The following is an 18,219-nucleotide window of genomic DNA, read 5'->3' as shown; positions in this document are numbered from 1 at the left end:
TGTAATTGCTTGTCCATAGGAGAATATTTTGAAATGTGAAACCACATTCTTACTTGATACTTTCTGTACAAGTGGCTTGTTTTCTCTTGTTACCCCCTGGCCCGCCTTTGTTAAAGCATGCCTCCCCCAGGAATAACCAGTCACTGTCATGCCTATAGATTAAATCTTCTTTGGCTTACAATTATCTAGATGTTTCAGAAAGAACAGGTGGATCCTCTTCAGATGAAACTGCAACAGGTGAATGGACTTGGCCAGGGCTTGATTCAGAGCGCCGGAAAAAACTGTGATGTACAGGGTTTGGAACATGACATGGAAGAGATCAACGCTCGGTGGAACACACTAAATAAAAAGGTGAGTGAATGGAGGGCATAGAAAAAAGATACGGCAATTTCAGGTTTCCATGGCACCTGAATGCAAATAAAACTTTAGCAGTTCCAACCTGGAGTAACAAAAAGGGATGAGAAGTCATTTCAGAACTCTCCCCTTTCTCCTTCGTGTCTGTGAAACAGGTTGCACAAAGAATCGCACAACTGCAAGAGGCTTTGTTGCATTGTGGGAAGTTCCAAGATGCCTTGGAGCCATTGCTCAGCTGGTTGGCAGACACTGAAGAGCTCATAGCCAATCAGAAGCCTCCATCTGCTGAGTATAAAGTGGTGAAAGCCCAGATCCAAGAACAGAAGGTAAGTGAGAATGTTGGGGCAGTGAACTGTAACAGCCGAAGGGAATGACAGACAACATAATTTGCTTATAGTTTCAGGAGCACCGTTAGGAGTTTAGTAGAATCCTAACCTACCTTGTGTGATCCAGAAAAGAAAGATGGAAATTGATTTTTATCACCTTTGTAATCTCCTAGTTTACCATGCCATATGTTGAACTGAGCAGTTTTGCTTGTTCACTTATCCATCCTGTTTCAGTGTTTGTCACCACTTTATCTTAAGAGATTTTGAGTGTTTTTAGGGTCAGCAATGTTCTAACTAATGTTGTAGATCATGTATACATGATATACATGTTCTCTCTGGTTCCCTCCCCTCGGTTTAATTTCCATTTCAGTTCCTTTTTTTCTTGGTTCAAATTAAATTCCTTTTCAGTCACATAATGACAGTCACCGCTCCATCTAAAAACCTGAGTGTAGGAAAAGTTGATATGAGTGGTAGGAATTATATCTCATGTTTTTGCCTCAGGTTGGGGGGTGGGGGAACTTCCCTGTTCAATTAAACTTAGGGCTCAGTGAGGTGAGGTTTTTGGATTTTGTATGTTTTCCTTGGTTCAGATTTTAAAGTGACCCCATGTTATCACTTTTCATTCTCTTTAAACATGTACATCAGTTGCTCCAGAGGCTACTAGATGATCGAAAGGCCACAGTAGACATGCTTCAAGCAGAAGGAGGCAGAATAGCACAGTCAGCTGAGCTGGCTGATAGAGAGAAGATCACTGGACAGTTGGAGAGTCTTGAAAGTAGATGGACTGGACTACTCAGCAAGGCAGCAGCCAGGTAAAGCCAAGGGGCTTTTGAGGGAGAAGTCAGAGACAGTTTCTGATTTGTGTCTCTCAGATGCTGTAAAAGCCCCTGGATGACTCTCATGGAGCTCTGGAGGTGTTTAAAGGCTTTTACCTTGAAGAGGGATAAGGTTTTAGAGATGATCCTCATAACCAGAGTGACTCTCAGGAAATGAGCCTCAGCGCTTCCGTAAGGTTCTGAGAGCTGGGAGACTCAGTGCTCTGTGGTGGTGTTCAGTTGCAATATAATCATGCTTCCAAATGACAGACGTGGACTCCTACAATCCAGCCAAGTAATTTTCTGAATTTTGGAAACAGATTTCTTTTTTTCCCCATTAATATTTATAAATAATGTTTTTGATACTTGGAATTGAAATGTATCAAAAAAAGAAAAAAGAAATGTATCATGTTTATTTTCTGTTAACTTATCCCAGTATTAGATGTTCCTACATCTAGGAGCTAGCCTGTGGTTCTATTAAATGAACATTCAAGAGTTGCATGGACTGTCTTCACCAGAAGCTGCAGGCAGGCAGTGTACTTCTCCTCCACGGAGGTGCTTTCTTTCTCTTTCCATAGCTATCAGTCCAGTGTCACTTGATCTTAGTAAGTCACACTGGGTCTTTACTTTCAGCTGATACTGTTCCCAGTTTTAAAAGTAAATGATAATGAATCAGAAATGAGTATGAGAGTCACGGAGTTGATCACTTATTGTCTAGGTAGCTATGGGTAGACTTCAGATAATCCCCTCTTCAGTCTTTTTACTTCTACCTGTCCATGGCTTGCTTGTTTCTCATCTGAGCTACAGAGTATTTACTTGCCCATGTTAGTAGGCGAAACAAAAGAAAGAATTCAACTTACTTTCATTCCCAAATTGCACTGCGTTATTTCTTCTCTCTTTTCATCCATTTCCAGTAGTAGTACCATTGACCCTCCAACTACCTGGGTTTAAAGCCTCAGCCTCATTTTCTTTTTACCATTTTTTCCCCTCCCCTACTTTGTGTCACATATCTATCAGGGTACTAAATTCTGTCCATTTTACATCTACAGTATCTTTCCTCTCCATCCATTTCTGATTCCAACTTACTTGCCTCAGTTCATGACTTACGAACTCTCCCTTGGGCTCGTTCCCATGAGGTAGCTCGTCTGAGGGCAGCCTCCTAACTATCTAACCTTAACCACTCTACTGCTGCTTCCCCTCAGGCCTTCCCTCTGCACAATCAGAGACATCTGTTGACTGCCTGTTGCCTATAAAATAAAGTGTCTCTAACCAGCCATTCAAAGGTGGCCCTAACCCACCTTTCTTAGTTTCTGCTATTCTTCTCATTTCTTATGGCCAAAGGAAACCGTATTCAGTTCTTCAGTGTCTTCTGTCAGTTTCCTAATTCTGTCTTTGCTGATGGTGTTCCATCTTCCACGAAAGACTTTTGTTCATCTCCCCTGCTTTTATGAAGCTTTTTTTTATTCCCAAGCATAGAATAGTTTCATCTTCCTCTTAACTCTCCTAACTCTTCATGTGTACCTTGTATTAAGGTCATTATTTTTTGTGCTTACCTCCTAGGTCCTTAAGCTGACTAAAGTCATGATTGTTCCTAATGTGTCTATTTATGATTCTTTTCTTCTATCCTACTTGCTTCCATGCTCCGAACACAGTTTATGGACAAGTGTTTTAAAGAGAAGTACCAAGAGCAAAATCATTTGTTAAGGCATCCTAAAGAATTCTGTTTAGTTTCTTTAATATTGAATTTTTGATGCCTCCAAATTATTTTAGCTCTTCTCTTTTCTACCTCAAGTCCTGTTACAGTGATTTCTTCAGACTTTCAGATCCTGGAATCATAGATGAGTCAGAAAGGTTTAGAAGTCTAAGACAGTTCTTTAAGAATTAAATATTTTAAATTTAAAATTTGGAAAAAAATAGACACATGTATATGTATAACTGAATCACTTTGCTGTAAACCTGAAATACTAGTAAAACTAACATTAATTTTATTAATCAGCTGTACTCCAATATAAAACTTTAAAAGTGTTTTTAAAAGTTAAAAGCAAAAAGAGTAAAATCTTTAAGCAGGTCATTAACCAATGAAAATAATCCACCAAGCAGTTTATTTAAGGTTATATTTTATGTTTTAGTTTTTAGTTGTATTGATTGAAGATATAGTTTGAAGGTTGACATAAACTAAGAAAGGAAATTCTGTAGTTTATATTGACATTTAAAAATAGCATCTAGAAATACATTTTTCTTTATACTCAAACATTACATTTCCAGATAATTCAAATGGCAGGTCTTTATATTAAATCATTTATTATTAATATAAATTTGTCCAGAGTACCCAGCATAGGACCAGGCACAAAGCAGATGTTTAGTAAAGATTTACTGAAATAAAAGTACATCCCATCACCCAGCCCCTTTTCAAATAACACAGCAGTTAGTCTGATCTTAATGGTCCTGAGTCATTGTTATGGCCTTTGATGGTTATTCTGTGTTCTAATATAGTTCTATGGTTGTTTTTGTGTCTTTTGCTTCTTTGGCTGCCTTCAGCATTCAGGCTTCCCCTCTCCTTTGTAATTGGCTGATTTTAATCTACAGGGTATTTGAAGTCCACACTTAGTGTGGCTGTTATGTTAAATAAGGTTTAAGATTCCAGATTCAAGATTCCAGTTATAAAGTACATAGTTCTTTTGGCTGCCATTTCCTTTAACAAATTCATCTAGTTTGAGGTTATTTTTTTGTCTTAAATCAGAATTCAAAGTTATGCTCTGAGTCTTGAAATTACTAGAAGCCTGACTGATTTGGGGGCGACAGGAAGAAAGTTCTTGTTCATAGCTTGATCTACTAGTGCTCTTCAAATACTGCCTTTTCTCTTCATCTTAAGTGAAGATAACCATGACAGGGAAAAGAGAAATGAAGACTGATGGATTTCTTACTCCTTTAAACATTATTTTGGTCACATGTACAGGGGATACACATGCTCCATCCCATAGGAGAAAGAGTAGTAGAAGGTCTGATTCTAATTCTCACTGTACCATTGCTACCTTGTGGACAATCTGGACGGATCTTTCTTAAAGCCTTCAGGCTTGGTTTTCTCTTTTATAATAGTGGCATAATGTTGGCCTGCCGTACAAGGTCATGACAGAACCTAAATAAGGTACTGCTTGTGAAAGCCTTTAAAACAGCAAGGTGTCCTGTTTGCTATTGATATTTCAAATGTGCCTGGTTAAGATCGGTCTTTTACTGAATATAGTACTGTTAACAGTTTTAATGTGACTTTTTGCCTGAGCAGCTTGTTCTATATATTCGTGTAGGCAGAAACAGCTGGAAGATATCCTGGTTCTGGCCAAACAATTCCATGAGACAGCTGAGCCTATTTCTGACTTCTTATCTGTGACAGAGAAAAAGCTCGCCAACTCAGAACCTGTTGGCACCCAGACTGCTAAAATACAGCAGCAGATCATTCGGCACAAGGTAGGAATTAGTCACAGTAAATGAAAACACAAAACTGGAATCAGAAATCCTAGAAAACTTCCTGCAGCTTTCTAAAAGATGTATTTTGTGGGGTTTTTTTTAATAAGTTTAATTTAAAATATGGTCCAGTTATTAATTGGACTAGTCACATTCTTCAAGTAAAAATAGAAATGGACTTAGAGGCTGCCATCAGAAAAAACAGCTTTTTGTTCTCTGTTTTTATGTTATTTTTACCCTTCTGTAGGTAAACTTATATATTATTATTTAATTTATTATATCATTTGTGATTCATTGTCTCATGTTTACTTTTCATTTATTTTGTTTCTGTTATTCATTTTTTCCATCTGGATTTCCAGGCTCTGGAGGAAGAAATAGAAAGCCATGCAACAGATGTGCACCAGGCAGTCACAGTTGGGCAGTCCCTCTCCTCCCTGACAAGTCCCGCAGAGCAGGGTGTGCTGTCAGAAAGGCTAGACTCGTTGCAGGCCCGATTCAGTGAGATTCAAGACCGGTGCTGTCGGAAAGCAGCCCTGCTTGAACAAGCACTGTCTAATGCTAGGCTCTTCGGGGAGGATGAGGTGGAGGTGCTCAACTGGCTGGCCGAGGTTGAGGACAAGCTCAGTTCAGTGTTCGTAAAGGATTACAGACAGGATGTCCTGGAGAAGCAGCATGCTGACCACCTGGTATTCATACTTTCCATTCTTATTGGTTATGTTACTAAGTTATTTTGTCATTTTAATTCATGTTTGTCTTCATTTCTCTCTCGCTCGCTCCCCCCCTTTTTTTTTAATTCCAAACATTTTAAGTTTATTTTATACACAAGTGCTTAGTTACAGACTTGTTGCTAAGGACTAACCTATTTTTTGATGAGTCCATGGAAATACTTACACTTAACAAACCGGATCATTAATTCTAGAAGGTGATCCAGAGTGTAATCAGGGGCCATCTCAATTCCAATTCATGTTTTACACCACTCGGGAATGTATCATTCAGCTACCACTTGAGCAATTATGCAGAGGAGTATGTACTTTAACAAAGTGTTAGTCGCTCAGTCATGTCCAACCCTCTGCAACCCCATGGACTGTAGCCTGCCAGACTCCTCTGTTGATAGACTTCTCCAGACAAGAATACTAGAGTGGGTTGCCATTTCCTCCTCCAAGGGATCTTCCTTACCCAGGGATCAAACCCAGGTCTCCTGCATTGCAGGCAGATTCTTTACCATCTGAGCTACCAGGGATGCCCAAACTTTAAGAAAACCAGATTAATTAACAGTGCTCAGGGTTTGATCATATAGTGGTAACTTTTAAATGTTTCTAGAATTTGTGTGCTCGAAGTACAGGGATTCTGGGTCATCTTAGTAGAAACAACAATTTGCCCTTTTTGTTTTATTTTTAGGGAATTTCTTTGGAAATGGTAAAATCAGCAAAGCGATTTTGTTTGTTTGTTTTATTAATAATAATCTTAGATTCTTCTACTTCATTGACTTCAGATACTGAGAGTCTTTAACTAGGATTCTGATTTAAGTTGGCCTGTTCTTGCTGATTTTCTTTTCTTGAACTTTATGCCTTATCCTTTGTTTTGGACATATTAGACATTTTTGATGAATTCTGCTTCTACCTTTCTTGGGTTCAGGTTTGGTACCAATAGGTTAGTAAAGCGGATTAAGTCCTAAATCTCTTCTCATCAAAAGAAAACTTGCCTATAAGTATCTGATTTCATTGTTTTGGGTAACTAAGTGAAAGTGAGGCCGCTCAGTCATGTCTGACTCTTTGCGACCCCATGGACTGTAGCCCACCAGGCTCCTCCGTCCATGGGATTCTCCAGGCAAGAGTACTGGAGTGGGTTGCCATTTCCTTCTCCATTGAGTAATTAAAGGGGTAACCAAAGAGAAAACGAAGGAATCAAATATCTCATATTTAAACTGATATTCGTCTCTACTTTAAATTTGGTCTCTTAAGGGGCTCGCATTTCTTCCACTTTGTTGTGTCATAGTTTTAGGATTAATGGTGTTCTTTCCTTTCAGGCTTTAAATGAAGAAATTGTTAATAGAAAGAAGAATGTAGATCAAGCTATTAAAAACGGTCAGGCTCTTCTAAAACAAACCACAGGTACTTTGAAAAGTGCATCTCTTAGCGCCTGGTCATACAGACATTAATCAACACCCTGCACTAGCCACTTCTCTTTGTAGATAGGAGGAGCTTAGTACTCACTGATTGTATTACCACGTGCTTCCAGGCCAGTGGGGCTTGGGTTCCTGTTTCCTGCTAAATCTGTTATTGAAACACTGTATTGTCTCAGATCTGGTTATAGATGAAAACTCTCCCTGCCCTCCAATATGTTGAATACCAGCATTTACTGAAAGATGCTGAAAGTGTCTTGAAAAACCTGCAGTCAAACTCAGATCCTAATAATCTCAGAAGTCATTTCTTTTATTGATTGAAGGTTTCTTTCCTACTTCCCTTGGTGTGGGACGCTAGGTGAAATCACTGCCATAGGGAGAGAGTATCCATAAAAGTTAAGCTCTGACTTGAATAAAGAGAGGTTAAAAGGGCTCCCTTGTAGCCTATTAGACATGAATAAACTGTGTGCTGTCTCCCACAGGTGAAGAGGTATTGCTCATTCAAGAGAAGCTGGATGGCATAAAGACTCGCTATGCAGACATCACAGTCACTAGCTCCAAGGCCCTCAGAACCTTAGAGCAAGCCCGGCAGCTGGCCACCAAGTTCCAGTCTACATATGAGGAACTGACCGGGTGGCTGAGGGAGGCAGAGGAGGAGCTGGCAGCCAGCGGAGGACAGTCCCCCACAGGGGAACAAATACCCCGGTTTCAGCAGAGACAGAAGGTGAGCTGACATCCCACACTGTAAAGGGAAAGAATTTCTCTCTTAGAATCCTGAAGTTCAAATTCTTGAGTTTTATACCAACCATCTTTACCCGAAATCTAAACCAAAAATTTCTGTCTGCCTCGTTTTCTGTTTATTTGTGGAAAATAAGTTTTGACATAAGGACAGGCCTATATAAGAGCTCTTGTCATGGTCTGAAGAAGAAGAAAGATTGAATCTGAACACCCTATGAAGCTTGCTTCATATGGAACATTTTAGGACTTACTGTCATACTTCACTCTCTAAAAGAGTACCTCATAGTCATCTCTGATTCTCTTGCAGTACCTTGTGCAGTTCTAGATGCACAAAAATACGGTGCATTTGTTGAAGTAAATAAATGCCTATGATTAAAGCATTATTTTATCATTCTATTGAAGTAAGGAGAAAAAAAACAAGAAACACCATTCATGTTACCCAGAGACAGCCTGGCCTGAAAAGTCTTGCTGACAGTTCTAAGCAGCTGAGCCTAAAGTCAGGCTGTGGAGTGACTGAAAAATCTGAGACAAGAAAAAAATAAGTGAAGGAAGGAGGTCAGAGCCCTGCTGGGATGTGTGGTAGAGAGAGCATTTTCCACCCAGCACAGCTGCTAATGTCCTTAATTTAGCAAGAGATGGCCTGAAAACTTTTTTTCCCTCTTTAGGAACTAAAGAAGGAGGTCATGGAGCACAGGCTGGTGTTGGACACAGTGAATGAGGTGAGCCGCGCTCTCTTAGAGCTGGTGCCCTGGAGAGCCAGAGAAGGGCTGGATAAGCTTGTGTCCGACGCCAACGAGCAGTACAAACTGGTCAGTGACACTGTTGGACAAAGGGTGGATGAAATTGATGCTGCTATTCAGAGATCACAACAGGTAATCTTTAAAAACACCCCTGCATTAATGTTTTAGGCAGCAGGGATATATATATGGGAAGTACAAAACTATGACCCACATACATACAGTTTCAGGAATAGGAATAAATGAGATCAAGCTAAATCTGATGCAACAAATTATCTCAGTGGTAGGAAGTGGTTCAGTAAAGTTATGTGAGGGTGGATCTAGGTTTGACTGAAGATACATGACCCCTTTGAGGAGAAAAGAACTTGGAAAAGAGAGTGTGTGGGCCCTTCCCTTGCTGATGCCCTGCTTAGAGGCAGATGGTGATGGGGGTAGATAATATCTAGACCGAAAAGGTCTAAATGCATCAGTCTCAGTTTGACATAATCAACTGTTTCAGCATTAGATGGAAGAGGGGACAGAACCAAGAACTATAATTACTATCAAATATGCTAACCAAAATAGCAGAGTCATCCAAAATAGAACCCTCCCAGTAAACACAGGTGTCGTGTTTCCCTCAATCATTTTTCCTTCCTGCTTTCTGGGAAAAGTTATTTGTTTTTCTTTGTAGGTGGATATGCACCTATTAATGGCACACATTAATGTGCCATGGTACAAAAAATAATATAACGTGACCCCTTGGGTTCATGGTGATAAGTAGATGCTTTCTGAACCCCACAGAAGTTTGTTTTGGCTCCAAATCTTGGCCAGATATTTCAGTATGAGATTTATCACACTTGGGAACTTTTCTTTAAATATTAGTATAATTTGACAATATTGATAAGAGGTAAAAGGTTGAGGGGCCCTTATTAAACAATGGTCACATAGAACATGTTCTTTTGTTGTTGATGTCATTGCGTATGACATGTCATTGTGTACTGCATTCCATTTAAAGGTTTGCTGTTCTTCTGGGATCTTACACTTCTTCAGCTAAGCGGGTACTTCCAAGTTAACTTGACTCAGCCATCTGCTGCCATGTTAAGTTTGTAGTTAAACATATGACTACTGCTGTGGATAGGAAAAAAGATTGGCAGAAAGAGAGCACAGCCTCATAAAAGTACTCTCATTAGAAAGTGTATTTCTTTTGAAGAGTCTTAGTTTCCATTGTTATTTCTAGCTATGGGACCATTGACTGGGTTCTGTAATGTCTTTCCAAGAAAGTTGAAATAGGGTCAACTCATATTTGTTGAAATATAATCAATGTTAAATTGTCTGCATCTTGAATTTGTGACTTTTATAAAGTTCTCACCAATTTGGGCTTTATTTTGTGAGATGTAAACTGCATTACTGAAAATCTAGGCCTTTCTGTGTTGAATAAGTTAGAATTCTTAGAAGGAAGACACTGGCTATAATATGTCCATCATTCTTCAATATGTCTGTCAGTATGAGCAAGCTGCTGATGCAGAGCTAGCTTGGGTTGCTGAAACAAAACGGAAGCTGATGGCCCTGGGTCCAATTCGCCTGGAACAGGACCAGACCACAGCTCAGCTGCAGGTGCAGAAGGTAAGTCACTGGCACAGTCGCTTCGTTCTGAGCTAGAAGAATCATCAGTCACTTGGAGTGACGAGCACAGAGTTTCTGGCTATCGCAAGTCAAGTAGAATGATTTAGAGTCGTGATGGTGGATAGAGACGTAATATTATAAATATTTGGTTAGGATGAAGAAGGGATTTTTTGCTTTGTGAAAAGGGAGAAATAGATCTGTTAATCCAGGAAAGAATAGCAATTTTCTACATGGGTTTTTCAGGGGGGAAGATATTTTTGTAAGCTACTGAAAGATAAGCATTGGAGATAGATGGATAGACAAAAGTGTCAAACTTCTTAAGAACAATTTTTAGTGTGACTTTATTAAAGCAAAGGATTTTTCATAGAGTATGTCTAACTTTTCACTAACTCAGGCTCGGGATCCTTGTGTTACTTAACAATAGTTCACTTTTCAAAGGCTTTCTCCATTGACATCATTCGACACAAAGATTCCATGGATGAACTCTTCAGTCATCGTGGTGAAATCTTTGGCACATGTGGGGAGGAGCAAAAAGCCGTACTACAGGTAAACTACATGTATTTATTCACCATATTGTTATCTTGCTTATGGTGATTTGGAAGTACAATTATGAAATGATAGTTTAAGAAGGGTTTTTTCCCTGTATTACTGATAGTGATATTTAAGTCCAAGGTAATGTCCTAGGGGATTCAGACCCCTCACCCTGTGTTCACAGATGTCTAGACAGCCATACTGTATGATGTGAAATGCAGTGCAAATCCGTGATCTTTGTAACAGAGGAGTTGCTCCTCATGCTCAGTCCGTGATGAGTTCTCTTTCCAGGTAGATAGATTTTTCAGAACCAGATCCAGATATTAATTCCTGCTTTAGATCCTTCTGAAAAAATAGTTAACTATTTCTAAAAGAATTGGCCAACAGAATCTGTTTGTACACCAGTTTTGTTTTTTTTTTTTATAAAGTGAAAGTCGCTCAGTCATGTCCAACTCTTTGCAACCCCATGGACTAAAGAGTCCATGGAATTCTCCAGGCCAGAATAGTGGAGTGGGTAGCCTTTCCCTTCTCCAGGGGATCTTCCCAACCCAGGGATCGAACCCAGGTCTCCTGCATTACAGGTGGATTCTTTACCAGCTGAGTCACAAAGGAAGCCTTTTTTATAAAGGGTGTGGGTAACTACTATTTCCTCAGAAATCTTCATAAATTGAGCTACTCATCCTAAACAAGTAAAGTATAAGTAGCAGGTTTGTAGACACGTTTATCGGAGAAGAAAAGACATGAAACTTGATGAGCAAATACCCACCATAGCCCCTGATACAGTCAGACTGACCTAATGCAATAATGCTGCATCTAAAGTTGTAAAAGGTACTCACTAACGGGTTAATTTTGCTCTGTTGTGGCTGTGCTATTTTACTGTTGGCAAAGCTACTTTCGTGTTTTAAAAATTATAGAAATAATGCATATGTGTGATAGGAAAATTTAAAAATTCAGTTAAGTATAAAGAATATAAAAGCCACTTGTAATCTTAACTAGATTGATTTTTTTAGCATTTTAGTGTACATTCCTTTATACTTTTTAGTGTATATCTACTTACATTTTTTATTTAAAGAAGGGTTCATCATGGTAATAATACTTACACTTCTTTTTGTTGTCCATAGGAAAAGACAGAGTCTCTGATACAGCAATACGAAGCCATTAGTCTGCTCAATTCAGAGCGTTACGCACGCCTAGAGCGGGCACAGGTCTTGGTGAACCAATTTTGGGAAACTTACGAGGAGCTCAGCCCCTGGATTGAGGAGACTCGGGCACTCGTAGCACAGTTACCTCCTCCGGCTATTGACCATGAGCAGCTCAGGCAGCAGCAAGAGGAAATGAGGGTAAGGAGCGTGCCGAGTTTTATTTAATTGCACAACTGGAGATGGGCTGCACCATTTGAGAAACAGCCTGTTTATGAGTACCTACCGAGTGTAAGTCTGTTTTGAAGTTAATTATTAACCCAGTAGAATTTCTTTGCACAGTAAAGATACATATCTGAAATATTTCCTTTGTTCTTTAATGTAAATCAGTTAAAGAATGAGGTTATGGAGATGTCAGGAATGTGGGTATTACAGGAGTAAACAAAGCATCACATAAAAATTAAGAGAACTTAAAATCTTTCCAGCAACAGCAGAGTGTTCTCAGATTTGGGTGTGGCTGGGTGGCCTTTTCCTTGTGGTTAGGCCCCAGCTGGAGTGAGAGCCCCAACTCAGGAATGTCAGAAAGCAATTTGCTGCAGAGACTTAAGATGAAAGGAAAATTTGTAGACACTTTAGCTGATGGTCTTACCATCAAAGATGGTTTTTTGATGTCTATTTTACTTGTATATGGCTTGTGCCTACTCCTATCTCTGTATTCCTCTAGCAGGGAGATTAAACTGGAAGTAGCCAGCCGTAGAGTCAAGGAGCAGCTGGATCGCCAGAAATATTGTTTGTAGTTTGTCCTGCTTGGTGTCTCCCAGTCTGCACAGGGAGACGGACATGAAACCATTGAGACTGCAGTGGATACAGAGAAGTACTTATGAGTGCAGAAGGCAGTGGGATACTTTTGTTTTGAGGGCAAGAGTGAAGGAGGATATGTCTGGGAAGCTTCTTGGGTGGCGGAATATCTGAACTGGCTTTTAAAAAATCAAGGGAATTAGAGTCAGTGCCCTAAGCCTTTAGATTTTCACCCCCTCCATAAATGGTGAGATGTTGGGACTTGCTGGATTTTAGCAACTTAGTTTAGTTTAGTTTAGTTAGTTTAGTTTAGTTAGTTCCCCTCAGTTTGTGCCGTTGGTATGAGCTCTGATCACAGTATTTAAACAAACTGGTGTAAAAAGACTCATTTTATTTTAATCCATATTTTTTTTACATAGCAACTGAGGGAATCCATTGCTGAACACAAACCTCATATTGATAAACTGCTAAAGATAGGCCCTCAACTAAAGGAGCTAAACCCTGAAGAGGGGGAAATGGTGGAAGAAAAATACCAGAAAGCAGAAAACACATATGCCCAAATAAAAGAAGAGGTGCGGCAGCGGGCCCTGGCTCTGGACGAGGCCATTTCCCAGTCGGCTCAGGTATGTCTGTGTCTTAAACTCATATGACCTTCAGCTGTCCTTTAGTCTGAGCAGGAGGCTCTGTATCAGTATGTCCCTATGCCCAGGAATGTCCAGACCATGTATGCTGGTGATACATTATCAAGAGACTGGGAGCCTTTGCCCGTTTGCATTTTAATTCCAGGAAGCATTGGTTATACTGACAACTAGGAGGAGGGTGAAATGCATCTTGGCTGGTATATCATTTGTCTGTATGGTTTTCTTGAAAACTGGATATCGTGGTGATCCTTTAACAGAAGTGATTTTGGGTAAAATCATCTTGAAGCAACGAATGCCTCAAGTGAAGTCAGATTGTTATTGGGCCTGTTGCTTTCAAGATGTAGGTAGCACATTTGTTTTCCTACTCAAGAGGCCACCAACTTGCTCCTCGTTCAGAGAAAGATACTTGACTAGGGAGAAGATAGAGCCAAGGAGAAAAAACCACCAGCAGTGGAGTTTAAAGCATGTAACTACATACTTTTCAACTAATATATTACTGTTATGTCTGGGTAATTTATTCCTATGTTTAGTCAATATTCTTGGTTAATATTTGTACTTACTCAAGTTTCTCCCCCCCACCTTCCGTCCCATCTCTCACTCACATTGTGGAATGTGTTACTTTGTGTTGTTGCTGCCTGCTCCTGTCTTCCCCACATCGTCACATTTCATTGTTGTGTTGACTGCGCCCACCATTACAGATTACAGAGGTAAGGTACCCACCCCCATTGGGATTAGGGTGTTCTTGTGAAGCTGAGAATTGAGAGGGTTATTTATAAGGAAACTTGCCTAAACTTTAGTGGTATAAATATTCTTAATGCAGTCTATTGTGCCAGTTTCATTTGGGGCGTAACCTGTAAGTGAGGGAGTGATGGGAAGGGATCTTGTTTACTGTGGCACTTCCTTTAGGACATTTAACAGTTGGTAAGCCTTATGCTAGTTAGTGAATCCAGAGTTGGCTTTAGGGGACAGGCTTACCTGTTTTGCTCCCTTTTCTCCCCTCTCTGCTTCATATTATAAATCAAAATTTTACAGTTATAGATAGGTTATAAAATATGTAGAAAAGTGGAAAGAGTAGTTGTTCTCTTGGAATAAGGTTAGATTTGACCTTCCCTAATTATCTTTCATCATGCCAACACTTTCCTTCCTCACTGTTACATCTGGTGGGTTGTTGAATTGCATGCCGTGGTACTTTTAAACTCCAAGTCATGTGGCATATTGAGTTCCCCATCCATTTACCCAGTTGGTGGAGGGCATCTAACTTGTTGGTCTAGTCTGTTGCATGCAGCTGTCATCTGAGGTGTTGACACACTGACTCTCACTGGTTTCATAGTCTTGTCCCTTTTTCATCATGTTAGTTGGAACAGGGAAACTACTGCAGCACCATTAACAATGTGAGTTGATTTTTGGTATATTAAGTAATAGCTTTTTGAGTCATCAAATACTTTTCTGATGGTCCAGCTCTAGTGTGCTGTACCCAAAATAGTTTCTTAGCCACAGCCAACACTTGACAGTCCTAGGGCTAGTCCGGGTTTTATCCTAAACAGGAGTGAATTTATACACTGGCCTTAATCCCTAACGTTTACCCCAGAAGTGTGATGCAGTCCTGCTGTGATGGCTAATGGTCCAATATTTGTTTAGTTCCATGATAAAATTGAGCCCATGTTGGAAACTCTGGAGAACCTTTCCTCTCGCCTGCGAATGCCACCGCTGATTCCTGCCGAAGTGGACAAGATCAGAGAGTGCATCAGCGACAACAAGAGCGCCACCGTGGAGCTGGAAAAACTGCAGCCATCCTTCGAGGCCCTGAAGCGCCGTGGAGAAGAACTCATTGGGCGATCTCAAGGAGCTGACAAGGATCTGGCTGCAAAAGGTGTTTGATTAATCTAATAATTTTGTTAAAAAAATCTTAAATTCTAGGCTGTGATTACCTCCAGCATCCCACTGGATGTATTTCATTGAATGCAAAGGCAGTACCCAAGTAATGAGTATTGTACGAATCATTTAGAATTCAGAACACATCTCTCCTTTGAAACAAGATCACAATTGGTAGTTATATTCCCAGGCCAGGAAACAAATGCTCCTTTACCCCCTTAATATGAGGAAACTGCTATACCAACAGTGGGAAGAACATAACTACCTTTTATACAATTTCCATGGGAAACATAGCAGGCTTCACACAGAATACCAGAAATAGAGTTTTTATCCAAGCCCCTTTATACGCGTCTTAGCAATACTTTTATAACAGATAACTCATTTCCACATTACCTCTGTGATCTCTTTATGTGGGAGGCCAACACAAGTGGAAAATGAGAATATGGAAATAATAAAGCTAAGATAGAAAACTCTCTTTCAGTAATACCTTTTTAGAGCCTTTTAAAGTATAATTTCAGTGAAAATATGAGGATTAGATATAATATTGATTTCAGTCCTTAGAGAAGTCTATTTCACTCTCCTGTACCCTCTCAGAAATCCAGGACAAATTGGATCAGATGGTATTCTTCTGGGAGGACATCAAAGCTCGGGCGGAAGAGCGAGAAATTAAATTCCTTGATGTCCTTGAGCTAGCAGAGAAGTTCTGGTATGACATGGCAGCCCTCCTCACCACCATCAAAGATACCCAGGACATCGTACATGACTTGGAAAGCCCTGGCATTGACCCATCCATCATCAAGCAACAGGTTGAAGCTGCCGAGGTAAGAAAACAAAACCTCTTCCAGAAAGCACTTTATCCAAGTATGTTGTGTTAGCTACTTAGCCAGGCTGAGTGCCTTAAAAGTTGTTTTTGTTTTTTTCTTTTTTTTAAATTTAATAGTATGCCTTTATACCTTGGCGGGGGGTGGGGGGGTGGGGGCGGACCTCATTACAGTAAATTTCTTTCTTTTTTTAATGTACAGGTTTTACCACTTGTGTAGGTACATGCAATCACCAGTTGTGATACAGAGCAGATCCGTCACACAAAAGTAGCTCTGTCATCAGTTTTAAACTTAACAATTCAAATTATTAGTACGTGCTTTAAAAATCCAGGTTTGCTTTCATTTCTGAATTTAGTCCTCACTTTGGTGTACCTTATTTCTCGATTAATTGTAGAAAAATAGAAAGTAGAAAAGAAAATAAACTCTGGACTTATCATCCACACTTTGACATACCTTTGTTTAGTATTTGGGTGGAGCCTAGTTTTTATTAAATGCATTTCTCACCTCATTTTGTCCATTTAGGACAAGCCAAGATAGTCTTGATATTCTGCATTCTTTCGCTTATGTCTGTCTTTTATGTTGTCCGTTTTCCACCTCCTTACCTCTGTCATTGACAATCCATGAACCAATATTTGGAATCTGGCACAGAACTGACTTTCTTCAGGACTATATAGTCTAGTATTCCTGTTTTGCTCATCTCCCAGCTCTTAAATTTGTGACTTACACTTTTATTTCATCCTTGTTGATTTACTTCTCTGTTATAGACTTCTGTTATAGATGATAATCTCTGCAGACCTTTGCTAAAATTATTGAAGCTCATTGCACCTATATAATAAAAATATTTTCTATATTTAATGTTAATATTTAAAAATGTATTTGATGTATGTATTAGAAAAATAACCAGACTGTGAAGCTCCACTATTTAGATGAGTGAAATGTTGAGAACACTGAAAGACTTTAATGAAATTGATCATTCTGTTCAGCATCTGCTCTTGATGGGGTATAAATTACATTTGCAAAGTTTGGAAAGTTCTGTTCCTCTTTCTGTTTTGGCTTATGTTCTGTTAATTTTCATATAGACTATTAAGGAAGAGACAGATGGTCTGCATGAGGAATTGGAGTTTATTCGAATCCTTGGAGCAGATTTGATTTTTGCCTGCGGAGAAACTGAGAAGCCGGAAGTGAAGAAGAGCATTGATGAGGTGTGGAGAAGTGGACAAGGGCTTCAGATGGAACATGAGTGGACTCACACCAAGAGTGGGGTGGACTGGGGAATCTGATGGACTGTTTTTCCCCTAGATGAACAATGCCTGGGAGAACTTAAACAGAACATGGAGAGAGAGGCTGGAAAAGCTTGAAGATGCCATGCAAGCCGCTGTGCAGTACCAGGACACTCTTCAGGTGAGAGGCCAAGCGCGACCACCATGGAAACACAGGTGCCATGGTTTCCCTGTCCATCACGAGTGGGTCACCTTCACGGGACTGCAGCATTCTCAAACCGTCGGTGCTCATCCTGTATTTCCAGCCAGTTTTCCACTTCTAATGAGGAAAGTTCTGACATCAGAAGTGTAGACTTCTTACCATGTTTTTCTTTGCCTACTTGTCATATAATTTATCCTCATGGAGGCTATAGAGTGAAGCTGGCCTTGCTGTCAAAGTCATTGCTTGTTAGAAATTCCAAACCCAGGTTATCTTGAAGCACAGCTTGGCACAATAGCTTTGGCACATCATGGGCTTGCTAGCTGGCTATGAGAAGTGTTTTGTTTTGTTTTTTTCATATTTAGTTTTTCCAGATTGTAGTTTATTTTGGACATTATTCCAGTCATATTGGCTTCATTCTTAAGTCTCTGTATTACTGAAGTAAAGATCATTATCTCTTATCTCTTTCCCCAACTTCAGAGCACAAACAGCACGAGGTACTTTGATTTAACTCTGTTTAGCAGAGATCATGCTAATTGTCTCGTGACTTCTCATATTTTGGTTTTTGACTGCTTATTTGTATTTTTTTTTTTTTTTTAATTTTAGGCTATGTTCGACTGGCTAGATAACACTGTGATCAAACTCTGCACAATGCCCCCTGTCGGGACTGACCTCAACACTGTTAAAGATCAGTTAAATGAAATGAAGGTTTGTACATGGGAACGGGTTTTGAAGGAGGATTGCTTCAGTTTAGGTTTTGTTTGTGTTGTCTGGGGGCGGGTTGTTCTGTCTTTTGGCTGTGCACAGTCTTGGTTGCTGTGTGCCGTCTTTCTCCAGTTGCGGCG

At 39.8% G+C, this 18,219-nt stretch overlaps 1 protein-coding gene across 25 annotated transcripts in view; it reads left to right on the top strand.

Annotated features, from left to right (window-relative positions):
* The window catches only part of MACF1 (microtubule actin crosslinking factor 1), a 337,865-nt gene that overhangs the window by 283,166 nt on the left and 36,480 nt on the right, over positions 1-18,219 (top strand). For 19 of the 25 annotated variants that reach the window (XM_043461815.1, XM_043461824.1, XM_043461827.1 and 16 more), the window contains 18 exons: positions 190-351; positions 510-680; positions 1,326-1,492; positions 4,798-4,957; positions 5,314-5,640; positions 6,981-7,065; positions 7,559-7,800; positions 8,480-8,686; positions 10,034-10,153; positions 10,592-10,699; positions 11,806-12,024; positions 13,041-13,244; positions 13,961-13,969; positions 14,901-15,132; positions 15,729-15,955; positions 17,035-17,157; positions 17,255-17,356; positions 17,981-18,082. In XM_043461815.1, the coding sequence (XP_043317750.1) occupies positions 190-351; positions 510-680; positions 1,326-1,492; positions 4,798-4,957; positions 5,314-5,640; positions 6,981-7,065; positions 7,559-7,800; positions 8,480-8,686; positions 10,034-10,153; positions 10,592-10,699; positions 11,806-12,024; positions 13,041-13,244; positions 13,961-13,969; positions 14,901-15,132; positions 15,729-15,955; positions 17,035-17,157; positions 17,255-17,356; positions 17,981-18,082 (2,967 nt within the window). The remainder of the gene's footprint in view (positions 1-189; positions 352-509; positions 681-1,325; positions 1,493-4,797; positions 4,958-5,313; positions 5,641-6,980; positions 7,066-7,558; positions 7,801-8,479; positions 8,687-10,033; positions 10,154-10,591; positions 10,700-11,805; positions 12,025-13,040; positions 13,245-13,960; positions 13,970-14,900; positions 15,133-15,728; positions 15,956-17,034; positions 17,158-17,254; positions 17,357-17,980; positions 18,083-18,219) is intronic. The other 6 variants (XM_043461814.1, XM_043461830.1, XM_043461828.1 and 3 more) reach the window with 1 other exon arrangement.

The sequence above is a fragment of the Cervus canadensis genome, chromosome 2, assembly GCF_019320065.1.
Source record: "Cervus canadensis isolate Bull #8, Minnesota chromosome 2, ASM1932006v1, whole genome shotgun sequence".
Taxonomy (NCBI): domain Eukaryota; kingdom Metazoa; phylum Chordata; class Mammalia; order Artiodactyla; family Cervidae; genus Cervus; species Cervus canadensis.
The sequence above is the reverse complement of the archived record's forward strand: the minus strand, read 5'-3'. Positions and strand labels throughout refer to the sequence as shown.